We start from the raw sequence: 21,088 nt of genomic DNA, 5'->3' as shown, positions 1-21,088 counted from the left end.
GTAGCAGATATACAAGGTACTCGTTGAATAAATGAAGATATGGGAAACCTAAACCTGAGTCATTGTAGAATTCTTACTCATCAAGTAAAGGTTAATTGTGATCAATCTACTTTTCTTAGTTGAGAGGCTGGACACATTTGTGTTAAAGGTTTTTAGTAAGCGATATGAAGGAATTTTCTGATTGTCCAGAAAGTCCAACTGTTAGTGGGTTATTTAATGTCATGCTGTCGTTGCAAAGTTACCACACGCGGTCTCATTCTCTCTAAACCAAGCAGCGGTGTGCTATAGAGTCGCTGCAGCTCGGACCCTCAGAGGTGAGGATAGTGCTCCTTTATCCAAATGAGCACAAAGCCTTCTTCCGTCAAGCAGTGTCCACACTGGTTCTCTGTCAGGCCACCGGCCAGGTGCGAGAGCCAGGTGCAGGGGCCAAGTCCAGGTGGACTTCATCCACCCTCCATTGTGCTCCTGTGTTCTCAGTATCTTCCCTTATCCACTGTCTTGGGACCTGTTCAGCCTTTTCTCCCCTGAAATAGTGTGAGAACTGGCCCTGACTCTGCCTTCTTAAATAATCTGTTTTATACATTTGAAACCCAGCATAGCTCTGCTTTCCTGCAGACCGAAGTGGGAGTCTGTGGCCCGGAGTGCCTGTTCCTCCATCATCTGCCCCAGCGCTCAGCTGGCCTCCCTCTCGCTCCTCTCCTGTGCCTACCCCAGCTTAGTCACATCCATGGGCTTGTTTCCCGTGGACTGCTCCATGCTTGCCTGTCTGCGGCCTTCTGCTTCCCCTTGCTGAGAAGTCCTCACTGCTGCCCTCTCTCTTGTTCCCTCCTTGCCCATCTGCAGCTCTTTTCCAGACCTACCCCAAATCCCCCTTCTCGATGAAGCTTTCCGGATCCCCGTCCCCGGCACTCCTCTTGTCCATCTCTATTGCCCCATTGCATTCTGCCTTGCAGAGAATCAAGGTCTTTAGGTATATAGGTGAGCTCTCTGCAAGACCAGGAGATCCCTTGAGGCAAGGCCTAGATCCTGCTCCTCTTGCTGTGCCCCACCCCCACAGCGCTGGCCACAGTACCTTACATAGTTAGTGTGCCACAAAATGAATGAATCATGTTGAATTTAGTAAATGCCCGGTTCCTGAGGTCTCATTGAAGTGGTGTCTTGCTCTGTTGACCACAGAGAAGAAGAGGCAATCATGGCTTTCCTCAGCCTTGACCTCACACTCCTCTTGAGCCTTGTTATTGGTCACAGCCCTGTCTGACCTTGGCTTTTGCCCCACTCAGGCCTGGCATGCATGGGCAGTGATGAACTTCGAAGCTGTACTACACTACAAACATCAGAACCAAGCCCGTGACGAGAAGAAGAAACTGCGTCATACCAGTGGAGCCAACATCACCAACGCCACCACTGCTGCCACCACAGCCACCACTGCCGCGGCGGCGGCCAGCACCGAGGGCAGCAACAGTGAGAGTGAGGCCGAAAGTGCAGAGAATAGCCCCACACCTTCTCCTCTGCAGAAGAAGGTCACTGAGGTACCTGTGCCTTCTTCCTCGTTAAGAACTGAGTAAGGCACCAGGCTTTCTGAGGAGTGGGTGGTTGTTAAGGTGAAAGGAAGCTGAGGCTTTATCTGAAGTGCCAGATGGAACTAGAAAACACTGCTTATCTGCCATCCCACCGTTGCTTGAGACAGTGCTTCTGTGCGCATGTTTGTGTCTGGGGAGCTAACAGAGTCCCCAAGCTGGAGCATAATAAGCTCTGTGCAGTGCTTCCCCTGCGGATGAGCTCATTCACTTACTGCCTGCACGCATGTGGGTGGCCGTGCACGTCTGCAGGTCCACTCTGAGGACAGGGCGTGGGGGATCTGTCCTCTGCCTTTTGCTCTCCCCTTCCACCTCCCCTTGGGCTGTCAGTTCAGAATGCACCAGGGCAGCTGGAAGGCCCAGAGATCAGTGTGTTCAGAGCCTCAGCCCCACCTCCTCCTGCCATCCTGTTCAGGAAGCCACTGTCAGTCAGCCCAAGATCATAACAATTATGACCCAATTGCCATCTATTGAGTGCTTGCTGTGTGCCAGCTACCGATTAAAGGCTTTTCATTCATTAACTTGTTTTTCATGCATTAATCCTCATAACCACTCTTTGAGGCAGATACCATTAGTACGCTGTTTTGCCTATTTTACAGACGAGAAAGCCAAGGCAAAAATGTCCCTAACACATGTGTGTTCCAACAGGATCTGTCCAAAACCCTCTTGATGTACACTGTTCCCGCCGTTCAGGGCTTCTTCCGTTCTATCTCCTTGTCCCGAGGCAACAACCTCCAGGATACACTCAGGTATCGGGGAAGGGGAGGACGTAACTCTGGTAGGCCGACACAGAAGTCACACGTGAAAGTCCTCTTTCACTTCCGGCCCCAGTCGGTACACCAAGATCGGCATATGCGCCTTTTTCTCTGCTGAAGTTTGAGGGGTAACAGCTGGGCAGACCCCACCTGTGTGGGTGAAATCTGCAGAGAACAAGGAGGAAAAGTACAGTGAGAACTCTCTGTGCATGGTTTCTTATGTAGGGAATAATTAACCCATCTGTTAATTACAGTATTTGTAAAATTCCTCAGCAGCTTTGGTAGGTCTTAACAAATGAACCAGATCAGTCCAGAGGTTATAGGTGAGGACAGCCTCCTGCTTCCTTTGGTGATCTCTGGCCGGCTACCTGCTAGGTGTCCCTGTTGCTACTACTGTACAGGCAACTCGTTTTATACGTGCATATGTTTGGTTCTCTAAAGGTTATCCTGGCTCATCTGTTCAGGGTCTGAGTTCATGCCATGGTGACCTTTGACATGAGATGAAATACACATTTACTCGGGATAATCCCCATGGTGTTCAGTCAAGAGCACTGCCTCCCATCACAGACACCTGCCCCCAAGGGATCCAGAGACCAAGCACATTTGAGGACCATTGATTTGAGTCCTGCCAACTCTCTTTTTAAGGATTTTTTTTTTTTTTTTTTTTTTTTGAGACAAGATCTCAGTCTGTTGTCCAGGATGGCTAAATCTACTGCTCAGTGGTGTCATCATAGCTCACAGCAACCTCAGACTCCTGGGCTCAAGTGATCATCCTGTCTCAGCCTCCCAAGTAGTTGGGACTACAGGTGCCTACCACTACATCTGGCTAATTTTTTCCATTTTTTGTAGAGTTGGCAGTCTCACTATGTTCCTCAGGCTGGTCTCGAACTCCTGACCTCAAGTAATCCTCCCACCTCAACCTCCCTAAATGCTAGGGTTACAGGCATGAGCCACTGCACCTGGCCTTTTTTTTTTTTTTTTTTAATTTTAGAAAATGGGGTCTCACTCTGTTACCCATGCTGGAATATAGTGGCACCATCATAGCTAACAGCAGTCTCGAACTCCTGGCCTTAAGCTATCCTCACACCTCAGCCTCCCAGGTAGCGGGGATTACAGGCTGGAGCCACCAGGCCCAACCCTTAAAGGCTTTAAAGATGAAAAACAAACAGACATAAACTGGGAAACTAGATTTTCTGTGACTTTCTCATTTTCCTTTTTCAGAGTCCTTACCTTATGGTTTGACTATGGTCACTGGCCAGATGTCAATGAAGCCTTAGTGGAAGGTGTGAAAGCCATCCAGATAGATACGTGGTTACAGGTGAGAATACTCGGTTACAGATGAGGATGGGTCAGATTCTCTCTCCTGTGTGTCTTCCCTTGGAATCATGGCAATGTTCAGAGTAGAAAGACAGTATGTGTTATATATACAGTGCTGAAGACTAGAGCTCCGTCCCAAGGTCAAGTGTCCATATTTTCTTTAGTTTCTTTTAGAGAACTGAAGTGAATAATTCAGAGCCCAACAGCATCAACCAAAACCAGTTATAAGAGTTGATCTTTTCCCAGAAGAATAAGTGCTGCATATTGTGTCTTTTTGCATACCAGGTTATACCTCAGCTCATTGCAAGAATTGATACACCCAGACCCTTGGTGGGACGTCTCATTCACCAGCTTCTCACAGACATTGGCCGGTACCACCCCCAGGTATATGGAGACCCAGGGCAGTTTCTCATCCAAACATGACCTCTTGGTTTGGTGTTCAGCCTTTCCAAAAGCTTTTCTGGAGGCCGGGCGCGGTGGCTCACGCCTGTAATCCTAGCTCTCTGGGAGGCCGAGGCGGGCGGATTGCTCGAGGTCAGGAGTTCGAAACCAGCCTGAGCAAGAGCGAGACCCCGTCTCTACTATAAAATAGAAAGAAATTAATTGGCCAACTAATATATATACAAAAAATTAGCCGGGCATGGTGGCGAATGCCTGTAGTCCCAGCTACTCGGGAGGCTGAGGCAGGAGGATTGCTTGAGCCAGGAGTTTGAGGTTGCTATGAGCTAGGCTGACGCCACGGCACTCACTCTAGCCTGGGCAACAAAGCGAGACTCTGTCTCAAAAAAAAAAAAAAAAGAAAAGAAAAGAAAAAAAACAAAAGCTTTTCTGGAGACAGAAGTTAAGGAACTGGGAGTCCAACCTTGTATCCTGCCCCAGGAGGGTCTGTCAGCTAGCAGGGCCTTCCTGAAAAGGAAGAGTTTTTCTAAGATTGAGTAGCCTCCTTCCTGGTAGACTCAAGTGGCTGTGAATCTCACACTCACCACTTCTTTTGTCATCCTCCTTAAAATTAATGTCAGGCTCCTTTCACACATCCTTTTGCAAATGTTCCTTCTGTTTTTGCTTCAGGCCCTCATCTACCCCCTGACTGTGGCTTCTAAGTCCACCACGACAGCCCGTCACAATGCAGCCAACAAGATTCTGAAGAACATGTGTGAGCACAGTAACACGCTGGTGCAGCAGGCCATGATGGTGAGTCCAGAGCCAGCGTGGATGTCACTGACCCTGAGTCGCCTTGGCAGAGGTTTCTAGTGGGAGTGTTTTTTTCCTCACGTCAGTGCTGCGTACTCCCTCTGGCTACCAGAAACACCTCCTATTTATCTGAGATAGCCCTTTCTGAATTCAGCTTATCCTGGTACTTTTCTCCTTCTCTGTGACCCAGGTGAGTGAGGAGCTGATCCGAGTGGCCATCTTGTGGCATGAGATGTGGCACGAAGGCCTGGAAGAGGCTTCTCGCTTGTACTTCGGGGAGAGAAATGTGAAAGGCATGTTTGAGGTGCTGGAGCCCCTGCATGCTATGATGGAACGGGGCCCCCAGACTCTGAAGGAAACATCCTTTAATCAGGTATGGAATAAAAAATCGTGAAAGGGCATGACCTGTGGCCCTTGTCAGACTCCTTTCCGTCCCGTCTAGCCTTCCCACTGACGTTAATAAAATGTTCTCTGATAGAGGTCACAGGATATAAAAACAGCAGAAATGCAGTTGTCATTGAATTACAAGAACCCTCCTGAAGTTTTAATTGGCAGATCACAAGATTCCTCAAGAGGTCATCTTGTCTCTCCTGTAACCTTTCTGTACCTGATAAGCCATGCTACTGGTTTGGGAGCTACAGGATTAGAGACTTGTACAGCTTTTGCTCTCCCCAGTTCCCTGCCAGTGTTTTCTGGCCACAGTAGGCTCCTAGGGGATTTCTGCAGTCAGCTTGGGGATTTAGCCTCCTAGCTTGGTTGAGACTTTGACCACTTGCAAATTTGTCCTGATTTCTCTCTCAGGCATATGGTCGAGATTTAATGGAGGCCCAAGAATGGTGCAGAAAGTACATGAAATCAGGGAACGTCAAGGACCTCACGCAAGCCTGGGATCTCTACTACCATGTGTTCAGACGGATCTCAAAGCAGCTGCCTCAGGTAGGATCCTCAGGCTTCTAGCAGGGTTAACCGTCATTATAGTCCTTTCTGTTTTACTATCTATGAATGTTCTAACACTCAGTCCAAAGCATCTGGTTTCAATTCTGCTTTGGGACAAGTAATCGCTATTAGCAAGCCATTGAAAAATACCTAAATTGCATTTAAATTCCTCCCTGGAGGCAGAACACTAAATCCTTTCATGATTATTCACAGCTCACATCCTTAGAACTGCAATATGTTTCCCCAAAACTTCTGATGTGCCGGGACCTTGAATTGGCTGTGCCTGGAACCTATGACCCCAACCAGCCAATCATTCGCATTCAGTCCATAGCACCGTCTTTACAAGTCATCACATCCAAGCAGAGGCCCCGGAAGTTGACGCTGATGGGTAAGGACCACTGTACACTTCTGTCACCTGTTTTTCCTCCCTACACTGGCTGTGTCCCCCTTCCCTCTTCTGAAATCACAGCTTGTCATTCCCACTACTAATCTTTCATATGCTACATATCTCCCCTTTCATATGCTACATATCTCCCCTGTGTTTATTGAGAGGAATAAGGACAAGTGAATTCCTCCTTGTTACATCCTCCATGGGACTCTTAGCTTATTCATGTAGCTGTGCTTAAGTGAAGTATAATGGTCATGCGCAAAGGCACACGACATGGAGGACCGTGGTAGGCAGGTGTTGGGAAACTGATGGGGCCAACAAGGAGGCATCTGGGTGCAAATGTGGAAGGTGACGAGCTACTTTGGAAAAAGAGCTCTGGCTCTGGAATATTCTTTTTGCTAATAACATTATAGTCTCTGTGGGAAATGATTGTATAAAATGAACAAACTGAAGTAGAAATTAAATCTCAGCAAGGTTTATTTAATGGGCTTTGGAATTTCCCTTAGGCATTACCTGTCTGGAATGGTTTCCAGAGGCCTAAGTGCCCCGGTGGCACTTAGAGGTCGCTCACTCTTAACGATGCTCATGGTTCTTAATTGTAGTGCTATTCACCAGCACCGACTAATCGTGGTCCACAGGTGATTGTCTCTCCGAGGACCAGTGTCTTCTAATACTTAAGCGTGGGTCATTCAGGTTCTCGGGTGTTTAATTAAAGAGAGTTTCAGGAAGGAACTGTTGCCAGAGGTGTGAGCAAGGTTCAGAGAATCAGCCGAGAACACCCAGGAGAATACCCAGGAGCACGCAACAGTGAGAAACTATCCCCCTAACCCCAGCCCTCAGAACTGAGAGGACAAAGAGCCCAGCAGGAGCTCACCTGAGAGACTCCATCCAGCAGAGGCTGTAGCCCAGACTGTGGGACCCAGCTGCGTCTAGACGTGGCCGGACCAGATGTGGTAGAGAGATACCCTCACCTCTCCCTCTTGCCACCATGCTCACCTGCGCTCCCAGGGCGTGTGGTCTGTCTGTAGGGGTCAGGCCTCTCACAACAGCAGAGGACAGAATGGGTTGGGAAGGAGGGAGTACAGAGAATAGTAATCATTCCTGGCCCTCAGAAACAGTTCTTGTTTTGTTTTAACTTGAGCAACATTGGTCACTGGGGACCATCAGAAGCAAGGCCATTCTTTTTTTTTTTTTTTTTTTTATAGAGACAGGTTCTTACTCTCTCACCCAGGCTAGAGTACAGTGGTACAATCATAGCTCTCTGCAACCTTGAATTCCTGGGCTCAAGCAATCCTCTAGCCTCAGGCTCCCAAAGTGCTGGGACTACAGGCATGAGCCACTGCACCCGCAGCAGAGCCAATCTTTTTATCAATTCTAAGGATTGCTTTTTTCTTTTTGTAGGGAAAGTATGATTAGGTAAGGTACATGTAGTCTGCATGGAGCTTTTGAATATAGTGGTGGTTCCAACTAAAGGGTTGGAGAACCTCTGATCTCCACTCACTGCTCTCCTGTTCCTTACAGGCAGCAACGGGCATGAGTTTGTTTTTCTCCTGAAAGGCCATGAGGATCTGAGACAGGACGAGCGGGTGATGCAGCTCTTTGGCCTGGTTAACACCCTTCTGGCCAATGATCCAACATCTCTTCGGAAAAACCTCAGGTATTCAGAATGCTCTGAAATGGCAAAGATTTGAGTAGTCTTCTAGTTTCTCTCTACATCTGTCTCATGTGGTTAGTTGCGTATCTTAATGAAATAAATTATAAAATTATGTACCTGGCAGGAAGTCATCCATAGCCAAGATGTCAAACACATCCATAGCCAAGATGTCAAAAATTCTCCAGAATTTTTAGGGTATTCTCATTGGGAAATGCCTTCAGCAACCTCTAAAATTGAGAATGAAACAATTTGTGGCAATTAGACTAGAGGTTCTGCAAGTTTGATGTGTTTTGCCCCTTGTGGGATTAAAGTCCAGCCAAACCTTTCCTATCCTTAGTACTCTGTTGCCTCCTCTTCTTGTTGGAACCATGAATATAGGCTGGCATGGTGGCTCACGCCTGTAATCCTAGCACTCTGGAAGGCTGAAGTGGGAGGATCACTTGCTCAGGAATTCGAGACCATCCTGAGCAAGAGCAAGACCCCATTGCTCCTAAAAAGAAAAGAACTATGGCCGGGCGTGGTGGCTTATGCCTGTAATCCTAGCACTCTGGGAGGCCAAGGGGGGCGAATTGCTCAAGGTCAGGAGTTCAAAACCAGCCTGAGTGAGATCCCATCTCTACTAAAAATACAAAGAAATTAATTGACCAACTAAAAATATATATACAAAAAATTAGCCGGGCATGGTGGTGGCACATGCCTATAGTCCCAGCTACTCGGGAGGCTGAGGCAGAAGGATCGCTTGAGCCCAGGAGTTTGAGGTTGCTGTGAGCTAGGCTGATGCCTGGGCACTCACTCTAGCCTGGGCAACAAAGTGAGACTCGAAAAAAAAGAGAAGAACTAGCCGGGCATGGTGCATGCCTGTGATCTCAACTACTCAGGAGGCTGAGGCAGGAGGATCACTTGAGCCCAGGAGTTTGAGACCAACCTGAGCAATATAGTGAGACCCCATCCCTACAAAAAATTAAAAAATTATCTGGGTGTGCAGCGCACACCTGTAGTCCCTGCTACTCAGGAGGCTCAGGTGAGAAGATTGCTTGAGCCCAGGGGTTAGAGGTTGCAGTGAGCTATGATGATGCCACTGCATTCTTGCTGGGGCAACAGATTGAGACTATGTCTCCAAAAAGAAAAAAAGCCATGAATATTAAGTTAAGAGGTTATTTTAGCCTCAAAAATAGTCCCTTAATGTTTCCCCAAAGCCATGAGTTCGTTAGGCAAGTTGAGAAGACCAGTGTTGGTTTCGTACCATCAGCGCACTTTCTGAGATGCTTTACTCTTCACAAAGGGTCCCTCACTATACCCCTCATGACAGCCTGCTGCAGGGAGCTCATAAAAATAGCCTGCATGTATCCTGAGCTGATCAAAAGTCTACTGTCTTTCCTAACTCCCCTTTCCTGTGGGCGCCAGCATCCAGAGATATGCCGTCATCCCCTTGTCGACCAACTCAGGCCTCATCGGCTGGGTCCCCCACTGTGACACGCTGCACGCCCTTATCCGGGACTACAGGGAGAAAAAGAAGATCCTCCTCAACATTGAGCATCGCATCATGTTGCGGGTATGTGATGAGGCTGCCAGGCTAGACTCCACACCCCTTCAGTGTCTTGGAGGCAAAATTCACAAGTCAGGGAATCTGCACAGACCTGCTTTCTAGTTCTTCTCTGTATGTTTATCACTGAAAATTTCTATTTGAGGAAATTAGCTTTGAAGAGGTTTAATGAAGTCAGTCCTAAAGAAGATAACCTTCTGAGAAACTGAAGGACCCTAAAGCCAAGAAATTAATTTTTCATCATCCTAGGGGAGGTTGGACAGATAAATGTCAGGTAACACATATTTACCTAATGCATACAAAGTACAGGCCATATGGAGAAATTATGTTTAGTAAATGTATAGGTAACAAGAAAGAAGAAGCCTCCAAAACTCTCATCTGCACAGAAGGGTTCTACTGAGGTGAGGCTTAATGCTAACCTCTAATGCCCCGGGAGCTCCTGTGATCATGGGGTTAGAGTGTCATTGCAACTTCCCTTTTGCAGTCCTTATTTCCCTTCTCCTTTTGGCTGTGGTGGTGAAATTAGAATTCAGTGCTACCTGGACCCCATGCCTGTTTCTTCTGGTTTAAATTGCTTGTCTTAAGCTGTTCTCTTACTGAAAGTTTATGTTCTGATGCAGATGGCTCCAGACTACGACCACCTGACTCTGATGCAGAAGGTGGAGGTGTTTGAGCATGCCGTCAATAACACAGCTGGGGATGACCTGGCCAAGCTGCTGTGGCTGAAAAGCCCCAGCTCAGAGGTACGGACACCGGGCTTTTGAGGGACCCCACTCCTCCGTTGCACACCCACTCTTGACAGGATTGCTTCCCATTTGTTCATGCACACGTGATGGATTCTTCTTTCTTGTGATTAGCTGTGGATTGTATGCAACCTTTTAACAAAAATCAAATTGGTGAACCAGGCAAGTTAGAGTTAGACTAAATAGTTTAACTTTTCTCCTGAGCTCTTTATATAAGATAGTTGAGTCTTTTTCATATATGTTACAAATTTCCTGTTTATTTGGTTTTTTAATTTTGCATGTTTATTGGTTTAGAGTTTTTGCATTTTTTTTGTTTGTTTTTGATATACAGTCAGCCCTTCATAGTTGTAAGGTCTGCATCCATGGTTTCAACCAACCACAGATGGAAAATATTTTTTTTAAATAACAATACAATAAGAAATAATGTAAATTAAAAGGCAATACAGTATAACAATTGTTTATGGAGCATTTACATTGTATTATACATATTCTAGAGATGACGACCAGGTTATGCCTGGTTACATGCAAATACTATGACATTTCATATAAGGGACTTGAGCATCAAAGATTTTTTTTTTTTTAATTACTCTTCTTTGTTCTTAAGAATATCACAGATTTTAGTATCTAAGGGGGTCCTGGACCCAGTCCCCCAAGGATGCCAAGGGACAACTGTATAGGCTTTTATTTATTTATTTATTTATTTTTTTAGAAACAGGGTCTTGCTCTGTCACCTAGGCTAGAGTACAGAGGGTAACTGCTCACCATAACCTGGAACTCCTGTGCACAAGTGATCCTCACACCTCAGCCTACCAAGTAGTTGAGACTATAGGCCCATACCGCCATGCCTGGCTAATTTTTTAATTTTTTTGTAGAGATAGGGTCTTACTATTTTGCCCAAGCTGATCTCAAACTCCTGTCCTCAAGTGATCTTCCCATCTTGGTCCCCCAAACCCATTGGGATTACAGGCATCAGTCACTGCTCTGGGCCTACACAGGCATTTTTAAAACTTAGAAGTTACCAGATGTTTTATCTTTTCTTTATGGTTTCTTTCTTTGGCTTTATATTTGGAAAGGCCTTCTCCACCTTAAGATTATGTATCTTTTTACCTATATTTGTTATACTAACTATAAGAGTTTCTTTTTACATTTAAATCTCAACCCAAGGGGCCAGGCACAGTGCCTCACGCCTGTAATCCTAGCACTCTAGGAGGCCAAGGCAGGAGGATGGCTTGGGGTCAGGAGTCAAGATCAACCTGAGCAAGAGTGAGACCCCCATCTCTACAAAAATAGAAAATTTAGCCAGGCGTGGTGAGGCATGCCTATAGTCTGAACTACTCCAGAGGCTGAGGCAAGAGGATCACTTGAGCCCAGGAGTTTGAGGTTGCAGTGAGTTACGTTGACACCACTGCACTCTACCCAGGATGATAGTGAGACTGTGTCTCAAAAAATAAAAATAAAATAATTAAATCCCAACCCAAGCCAGGCACGGTGGCATGCACCTATAGGCCCAGCTACTTGGGAGGCTGGGGTGGGAGGATCACTTAGCCCAGGAGTTCCAGGCTATAGTATATTAAGATCACACCTGTGAATAGCCACTTTACTCCAGCCTGGACAACATAGCAAGACCCTATCTCTGAAAAAATAAACTCTTAACCCAATTTGGACTTTATTTTAAGATTAAGGTGTAACTTTATTAAAGATGATTAGCCGTCACCATACTATTCATTAAATAATCTATCCCTTCCCCACTATTTAAAATATTTCATTTTTATTGTATGCTAAATTCTTATATGCCCTTGGGTTTCTTTCTAGGGCTTCTATTCTATTTCATTGGTCTTTCTGCCTGTTTTTCCTTAAGTACCATACTATTATTACCCTTCTCAGTGGCTATCTTCATATATTTTTTTCATGAGGATACTACATGTTTACAATCTTAAGTGGATAGTCTTAATATTTTCATTTACTCAGGTCTATATGTTCCTAAGAAAAGTTTATCTATTCATCCTACACACTTCTGATTAAGTTTATTCCAAGGCATAATTCATTATTATAAATGTGAATGAGATCTTTATAAGATTATACATTCTAAGTGATTATTGATAGAATATAAGAAAACAACTGATTGAAGTATGATTTATGTTGAAACTAAAGTTTCCAGATCCTTGGTTCACGTGTGCTCCTTTGTTCTAGGTATGGTTTGACCGAAGAACCAATTATACACGCTCTTTAGCGGTCATGTCAATGGTTGGGTATATTTTGGGCCTAGGAGATAGGTGAGTGAATTTAATTTGTTTCTTTTAGGCTTCTTTCTCCATTATAGTTTTCTTGAATGATTTAATTTGGTTTTCTAGTGAGATATATAATATTTGATAAATAAATATTTATATTTTACACTTAAGGTTTCTTTTGCAACAGCCTTAGTCCCGCATATTATTATGCCACCAAAACAACACATAAAACTAAAGAAAAGAAAAACCATAGTTCAAGCTGGGCACTGTAGTGCAAACCTGTAATCCCAGCTACTTGGGAGTCTGAGGTCAGAAGATGGTCTGAGCCCAGGACCAGCCTGGGCAACATAGCAAGACTATGTCTCAGAAAAAAAAAATAATAATAACCATAGTTTAAGGATACTACTTTCTTCTTAGGTTGGCTTAATGTATTAAAAATCATATTAAATTGGATTGGTTTTATTGATTCAATAACCATTTAGCAGTCACTACATTTCTGTAATCACACCTAACCAAAGTAGATCCTTGTGATATTCTTGCATAATCAGTTTTATCCAAACATACTGACTGAAAAAGCAATTCAGGAATGTTCAGAAATTGACTCACAAGAATATAAAGAAAACGGGTTCTCTGATGTCTACTGTTTTTCTTCTGAGATCATATCTCATGCAGTTATTTGAGAGTAAAAATAATGTTACCCCATAAAGATAATAAATTTTTGTTTGATAGCAAAAGCTAGCAGAATGCTGTTGACAAAAGCCAAATGAGTCTACCTAGACTGACTTAGGGGCTCAAGGAAATGAAACCCTGTGGTAGCTGCTCAGTAATTGTAACAGAGGTTTACCACTTTGAGATGGCAGCACTGCCAGAAACTATTTGTCATGTAACCAAAGATCTCAGGAAAGCAAATTATCGTGGTCCAGTGAGGCAACCCATGACTCACACAGGTAAATCCTTATTTCAGCAAGAGCTGGCAAATGTTTTCTGTAAAGGGCCAGATAATAAATATTTTAGGCTTGGTCATATAGTCCCTGTCACAACTACTCAACTCTGCTGTGTAGCACAAAGCAGCTGGAAACATAAACAAGTGAGTGTGGCTGTGTTCCAGTAGAACTTTACCTACAAAAGCAGGGGGTAGCTGGATTTGGCCTGAGGACTGTTGTTTCCCAACCCCTGACCTTTGCTGTCATGTACTTGGTGATTTATTCATCATTGCGGTGCCACTCTCATGATCTCTCCCTGATCTCTCTTCTGTTTCTCAAAGACACCCATCCAACCTGATGTTGGACCGACTGAGTGGGAAGATCCTGCACATTGACTTTGGGGACTGCTTTGAGGTGAGCACATGTTCCAGAACACCACGTAAAGCTTGTTTTCGCGGGTGATCACTTTTCACCCTCCTCAGACAGTTTAGGCAAACTTAAGCCCAAAATGCCTTCAGCCCTGCCTTTCCTATCAAGTCAGTCTGAGCAATGAAATCCATGCTCTTAACTGGGCTCTAACCTTCCTTGGGGCAAGGGCTGCTGGCACACACTCTGGCTGCGTGGAGGAGTCTGCCATCCTCCACGCTGCCTGGGCGTGATGCACATTTGTGCATTTATCCCTTTATTTTGGTTTCTTTACTTTCTTTCCTTTTTTTTTAGTTGTGATTTAAATCCCTGTGACAAGTTCACTCACTAACCTGAAGCTGCTTAATTTCTATGCTGTAATTAAAATCGATGCAGGTGATACAAAGGAAAGCCACCTACCTACCTTCACCTGGCTTTAGCTAAAGCAAACAATCTAACCATGGATTTGGTATTTTTCCGTTTATAACCCTATAGGTTGCTATGACCAGAGAGAAGTTTCCAGAGAAGATTCCATTTAGACTAACAAGAATGTTGACCAATGCCATGGAGGTGAGTGGACATAGGGAACAAGCTGCTTTGAAATGGGGCCGATGCAGTTACAACCTTCTCTAAGGACAGACTTGCTTGTTAGAGCTCATCAGTTCCCCAGGAATGCCCATGATTTGTGTAGCAGTTTCCTGTTGTTTCCCATCGTGTTAGAAATGATCTGTCTTTGAAAGTCTTGCCACTTCGCCTCAGACCTGGTTCCCTCGGTATCACAGTCCTGCCCTGACTCCTTGTCCCCAGACAGTCCCAGCCCAACACACCAGTATGGCCTGTGTCTGCTTCCCGAGTGAGGGTAACAAACTCTCTCAACTTGCTTTTGGGTCTAGAGTTAGTAACTCCTGTGGTGAGTAGCTCTGTCCCTTTTCCAGGTGACCGGCCTGGATGGCAACTACAGAATCACGTGCCACACGGTGATGGAAGTGCTTCGGGAACACAAGGACAGTGTCATGGCTGTGCTAGAAGCCTTCGTCTACGACCCCTTGCTGAACTGGAGGCTGATGGACAGTGAGTATTATCAAGCACTTGGGACTTGCAGTTGGCACCCTCCCACATGAGGAATATTCCACATATTACATTTTACTAACCAATTCCCCTTCAGGCCTGGAGCCTGAGGTATATTACCAAGCTATTGGCTTATATTTTCACAAAGCAGCTCTGGTGGCTAGAAAAGAATTTCAAATATTTGTGTTACTAGAACAAAAAACTCCCATTATCAATATAAATTATTAATTAAAATATTGTCTGGGATCAGCCAAGTATCCCAGTGTTTTTTTATTCATAAAGATTTGTAAGCTGGAATTTTAATAAGAAAAGCAAACAGTCCAAGTGTGATGGCTCACACCATTAATCCCAGCATTTTGGGAGGCCAAGGTGGGAGAATTATTTGAAACCAGGAGTTCAAGTCCAGCCTGGGCAACATAGCGAGATCCTGTCTCTACAAAAGTTAAAAAACTTAAGCAGGACGCAGTGGCTCACCCCTGTAATCCCAGCACTCTGGGAGGCTGAGGAGGAAGGTTCACTCAAGGTCAGAAGTTCGAAACCAGCCTGGCAAGAGCGAGACCCCTGTCTCTACTATAAATAGAAATTAATTGGCCAACTAATATATATATAAAAAATTTGCTGGGCATGGTAGCACATGCCTGTAGTCCCAGCTACTTGGGAGGCTGAGGCAGGAGGACCCCTTGAGCCCAGAAGTTTGAGGTTGCTGTGAGCTAGGCTGACAACACGGCACTTTAGGCTGGGCAACAGAGCGAGACTCTGTCTCAACAAAAAAAAGTTAAAAATCTTAGCCAGGCATGGTGGTGTGTGTCTGCAGTCCCAGCTACTGGGGAGTCTGAAGCAGGAGAATAGCTTCAGCCCAGGAGTTCAAGGTTGTAGTGAGCTATGATGGTAACATTGCTTTTTAGCCTAGGCAACAAAGTGAAACCCTGTCTCAAAAAAAAAAAAAAAAGAAAGAAAAAGTGTGGGAGGGCCAACATGGTGGACTAGAAAGAAGCAGGCTGCACTCACCGCTCTCAAGGAGAGGATCAAAGGTGCGGTTCCAGGTTCACCCTCTCAGGGAGAGCGTTGTGAATCATCAGAGAAGTGAGTGGAGATACCCAAAGTTGTGAAGAAAGAGGCAGGGTGTTCCCCTTGGCAAGATCGGGAGATACCTGGGGGAAGCGTCCGCACGTGGGAAAGTATCAAGGAAAGATCCCTGGAGCTCTGCACTCCCCTAGTGGACACTGCAACCCCAGCTGCGAGGGGCTTCCCCACCACAACAGGCCTCCGACTCATCAGGAAGCTGCTTGGAGCCTGCAGCGGCACTGCACTGCTGAGCAGGCACAGTGGGGTCCTGCCAGCTTCCAATCCCAGGTTGCTGCATCAGACACCATTTTGTACTCTCAGCCCCAGAGTGTCCAGTCTGCAGGGGGGTCGGCTCCCTTGCAGCCGCCTCTGCATTGCCCCTACCAGGCCATGGCGGGTGGGCGCTCTCACGCACACTGTGACTGGGTGCCAGGCTCCCCTTGCAATCACACTACTGGCCACCTCCCAGAGATCCAAACAGAGCAGGTGCCCACTGGGCCTCAGCATCCCCTGCCACCATCTTGCCATCTCAGTAGCACTGCCACTACCACCTGAGTAGCACCGCAGCAGGTGCCAGTCAGACCTGTGTGAAGGGAGAGCCCCAGCCACCGTGACTCCCTGACAAGGTACTATGCGTCTTCCTAGCCCTGCCAGGCACAAGTGACCCAGCTGCTGTGGCCCAACAAGCCACCTAACCACTGCCACGGTCCTGTGAGCCAGCCAGGTGCCGGCAAGGCCCTCTGATCCATCCAGGCTCCTGCCAAGGTCCTGTGACCCTCACAGGCAACTGCAAAAATCCTCCAACTCACCCTGCCACTGTCTGCAACCGTTCAGTGCACCCAGACATCCACCAAGGTCCCATGACCCACCCAGGCACCTGCCAAGGCCCTGCAACCCACCCTGCTACCAGCTGCACTCCCAAAACACATCCAGGCACCCGACAAGGTCCCACGACTTGCCCAGGTGTCCACCAAGATCCTGCAACCCACCCCCGTGCCAGCCAAGGTTATCCACCTGCCACCTTGGAGACTCACCCAGCTCTCTGCCAGAGCTTCCAGCAGCAGCCTAGGGACCAACCTGTCACTCCAAGTGAATAGCACCCAGCACTGGCTTGGACTGTGACAACCACAGGGGAACGAAACAATGGAGGATAACAGCTGTCTTCCTGGCTGTCAGTGCATCTGCCCCTGTCCCACTGGGTCAATCCTCTGAAGTTGGATGCAAAAGTGCTACCTAGAAACCTCCCCTTCTTCTCACTAAGTAGGAGAGTTCCCAGCAAAGAACATATGAACCACAAATCTAAAAGCCCTCAGCTTAGAGAAGAGGTCTCAGATGAGAAGAAATCAGCAAAAGAATTCTGGTAGCATGAAAAAATAAGCTAATTCAATACCCCAAATGGATCACAATAGATCCATAGCAACAGCCCCAAATCAAAAGAAATTGTCAAAGTGTCAAAAATGGAATTCAGAATATGGTAAATAAGATGAATGGCATTGAAGAGAAAGTTGAAAACCAACTCAAAGAAGCCAAAAAAAATATTTTAGTACATGAATGAATACTATGAAAAACTCGCTAAAGAGATGGACAACATAGGAAAGGATATAACAGAACTTAAATGAAAGAGTCATTTAGGGAATTTCAAAATACAGCAGAAAGCTTCAACAACAGGTTAGATCAAGCAGAAGAACAAATCTCAGAGCTTGAAGCCAGGCTTTCAAACTAACCCAAAGATGCAGGGAAAAAAAAATGGAAGAATGAATAATCATCCAGAGAAATATGGGACTATGTGAAACAAGCCAACAGGTATCCTGGAGGGGGAGAAGAAGAAAAAGCAAAAAGCTTGGAAACCCTATTCAAGGGAATTATTGAGAACATCTGTGGTATGGCCAGAGATTCAGATACCCAGATACAAGATGGTTGTCGAACACTGGGAAGATTCCTAGCAAATAGGACAGCTCCAAGACACACAGTCATGTACCTGGCCAAAGCCAAAATGAAGGAGAAAATTCTACATGCTGCAAGGTGAAAGCAACAACTAACCTACACAGAAAAACCCCTCTGGGCAACAGCAGACTTCTCAGTGTAGACCTTATGAGCCATAAGGGATTGGAGCCCCAATCTTAGTCTTCTTAAACACAACTGCCAGCCAAGAATTTTGTCCTACAAAATTAAGTTTCATAAATGATGGAGAAATACAGACTTTTCCAGATAAGCAACCACTAAGGAAATTTGTCACTACTAGACCTGCCCTATATTGTTCTGTTTTCCCTGTTATCAGTGCTCAAAAATGGAAATGCTCAAAATGCATTATACATGGAACAGCACAATAGATACCCACCAGTGTAAAAAGACCCCACAGTTAAAGCCCACAGCTCTTATAAAACAATAGCATAAGAGAGAAAACAGAACAATAAGATATCATCCAACATGATGAATAGAACAGCTTCCTCATGTCAATACACTGAACATGAACAGTCTGAGTGCCCCTTTTAAAAGACATAGATTGAGGCCGGGCATGGTGGCTCACGTCTATAATCCTAGCACTCTGGGAGGCTGAGGCAGGCGGATTGCTCGAGGTCAGGAGTTCGAAACCAGCCTGAGCAAGAGCAAGACCCCATCTCTACTATAAATAGAAAGAAATTAATTGGCCAACTAATATATATAGAGAGAGAAAAAAAATTAGCCAGGCATGGTGGCGCATGCCTATAGTCCCAACTACTTGGGAGGCTAAAGCAAGAGGATCGCTTGAGCCCAGGAGTTTGAGGTTGCTGTGAGCTAGGCTGACGCCATGGCACTCACTCTAGCCTGGGCAACAAAGTGAGACTCTGTCTCAAAAAAAAATTAAGGCGGCTCCAGCGGAAATGCCGGGCTGAGGGGTTGCGGCTGGGGCTCGTCTGCACGGCGTGTCAAGCAAGTGTCCAAACACCTCAGTCCTTGGCAACAAATCTGAACAGTTGATCAACCTGTTGGAACAGGTCCAACATCAGAAGGAGCACAGGCTGAGTGGCCATAGCATGGACTCCCAAAAAACCACAGCCATGAAGATGGATCCTGTGAAAAACATCCTTGCATCCTTTTCTCCCCAAAACCACTGAGGAGAAGACAAGGGAGTGCTCTGGCATTTTCGGGGAGATTGAGAACATTGAGATTTTGGTGGATTTAAAGTCTAACAAACGACAAGGTTCTATCTTCATCACTTTTAAAGAAGAGCAACCTGTGAGAAATATTCTGGAGAAGTTCAGCTCCATCAGTGGAAGCAAGAGTTGCAACCTTGCCAATGGACCTGGTTGGTTTTGGTTACGCAGTCCTCGTGACATTTGGAAGTATTTTGGGATATAAGCGGAGAGGTGGTGTTCCATCTTTGATTGCTGGTCTTTTTGTTGGGTTTTTGGCTGGCTATGGAGCTTACCGTGTCTCTAATGACAAACGAGACATGAAAGTGTCACTGTTTACAAAGCTTTCTTCCTGGCCACCATAATGGGTGTGAGATTTAAGAGGTCCAAGAAAATAATGCCTGCTGGGCTGGTTGCAGGTTTCAGCCTCATGATGATCCTGCAACTTGTCTTACTGCTGCTCTGAGATCCAGAGGAACTGCAAAGTTCATGTCATCTTACTGTAACAGGCATACTCTTTGTATTTACAAGGTAAATTTCAGTGTGGAATGTTAAGTGTCTTATGTTAGAAACAAAAGTAACACTGTCACCTCTAATATAAACACAACTTTGAGGTGGTGTTTTTTTTAAAAAAAAAAAAAAAACAAAAAAAAAACCTTAACTGTTTTCTAATTGTAAAGCATTATTTTCATTAAAAACGTTTAATCATGACATGCTCTTCCATTCGCTGTATCTGTTTTCATATATGTGGCATTCCTGACAATTCCAAATACTCATGTCTCAAGTTTAAATTAAACTACAATTTATGAAATAAAGGAATTCCTTAAGTGGACTTCACAGAATGCTAATGTATCTATTTGTTGTTTGCGTTATATTAGAAATTATTAGAAACTATATTTTTCCATTTTCATTGTGTTGCTGCCAGTGTTACATTTTTCTTTAAAAAATTTCATTCTAGGCCGGTCGCGGTGGCTCACGCCTGTAATCCTAGCTCTCTGAGAGGCCAAGGCGGGCGGATTGCTCGAGGTCGGGAGTTCGAAACCAGCCTGAGCAAGAGCGAGACCCTATCTCTACTATAAATAGAAAGAAACTAATTGGCCAACTAATATATATAGAAAAAATTGGCCGGGCATGGTGGCTCATGCCTGTAGTCCCAGCTACTTGGGAGGCTGAGACAGAAGGATCGCTTGAGCCCAGGAGTTTGAGGTTGCTGTGAGCTAGGCTGACGCCACGGCACTCACTCTAGCCTAGGCAACAAAGCAAGACTCTGTCTCAAAAAAAAAAAAAAAAAAAAAAAAAAAAAAATTCATTCTCAGCACACTCTGTGTCCTAGAATGTATTCAGTATTCAAATAAAAGGCATTTTGTGTTTTTTTTTTAAAAAAAAAAAAAAGACACAGATTGGCTGCCTAGAAAAAAAAAATCATACCCGAAGTATTTGCTGTCTCCAAGAAACACATCTAAACCACAACTTGCACAGACTCAAGGTAAAGGGATGGGAAAAAATATTCTATGCAAATAGAAACCAAAACCAAGCAGGTGTAGCCTTTCTCATATCAGATAAAATAGACTTTAAATCAACAGTGGTTAAAAAAAAAAAAAAAAAAGAACAAGAGATAACAATCCTAGCATATACACGATCCTAACATAGGAGGGGCCAGATTCACATAGCAAATTCTACTAGATCTAAGCAAGGAAATAAACAGCAGCATCTTAATTGCTGGGGATTTCACCACCCCACTGAAAGAAATGGACAGATCATCAAAGCAGAAAATGAATAAAGAAACACTAGACTTAAACAGGACTCTAGAACAAATGGACCTAACAGACATTTACAGAACATTTTCTACCCAGAAACTACTGAATATACAGTCTTCTCATCAGCACATGGGACATTTTCCAAGATTGATTATATCTTAGGCCACAAAACAAGTCTCAGCAAATTAAAAAAAAATTGAAATCATACCGTGTATCTTCTCAGACCACAGTGGAATAAAACTAGAAATCAATTCTAAGAGAAACACTCAAATCTACACAAAATCATGGAAATTAAACAACCTGCTGCTGAACGATCCTTGGATCAGTGATGAAATGGGAGATGAGAATCAAAAGATTTCTTGAACTGAATGACAAAGGGGACACAAGGTTTCAAAATCTATGGGATACAGCTATAACTGTACCAA

At 45.0% G+C, this 21,088-nt stretch overlaps 1 protein-coding gene and 1 pseudogene across 1 annotated transcript in view; both read left to right on the top strand.

Annotated features, from left to right (window-relative positions):
- Positions 1–21,088, top strand: part of MTOR (mechanistic target of rapamycin kinase) — a 145,501-nt gene that overhangs the window by 113,938 nt on the left and 10,475 nt on the right. Inside the window, exons 39-53 of the mRNA XM_012791400.3 lie at positions 1,281–1,529; positions 2,226–2,326; positions 3,554–3,650; positions 3,935–4,033; positions 4,718–4,840; positions 5,031–5,213; positions 5,642–5,776; positions 5,990–6,164; positions 7,686–7,821; positions 9,223–9,370; positions 9,982–10,104; positions 12,295–12,377; positions 13,597–13,669; positions 14,156–14,230; positions 14,596–14,731. Of these exons, the coding sequence (XP_012646854.2) occupies positions 1,281–1,529; positions 2,226–2,326; positions 3,554–3,650; positions 3,935–4,033; positions 4,718–4,840; positions 5,031–5,213; positions 5,642–5,776; positions 5,990–6,164; positions 7,686–7,821; positions 9,223–9,370; positions 9,982–10,104; positions 12,295–12,377; positions 13,597–13,669; positions 14,156–14,230; positions 14,596–14,731 (1,936 nt within the window). The remainder of the gene's footprint in view (positions 1–1,280; positions 1,530–2,225; positions 2,327–3,553; positions 3,651–3,934; positions 4,034–4,717; positions 4,841–5,030; positions 5,214–5,641; positions 5,777–5,989; positions 6,165–7,685; positions 7,822–9,222; positions 9,371–9,981; positions 10,105–12,294; positions 12,378–13,596; positions 13,670–14,155; positions 14,231–14,595; positions 14,732–21,088) is intronic.
- On the top strand, positions 14,752–20,518 carry LOC142861870 (transmembrane protein 14A pseudogene; annotated as a pseudogene).

The sequence above is a fragment of the Microcebus murinus genome, chromosome 2 (assembly GCF_040939455.1).
Source record: "Microcebus murinus isolate Inina chromosome 2, M.murinus_Inina_mat1.0, whole genome shotgun sequence".
Taxonomy (NCBI): Eukaryota; Metazoa; Chordata; class Mammalia; order Primates; family Cheirogaleidae; genus Microcebus; species Microcebus murinus.
Note: the sequence above shows the minus strand (reverse complement) of the source record. Positions and strands in the feature narration are given on the sequence as shown.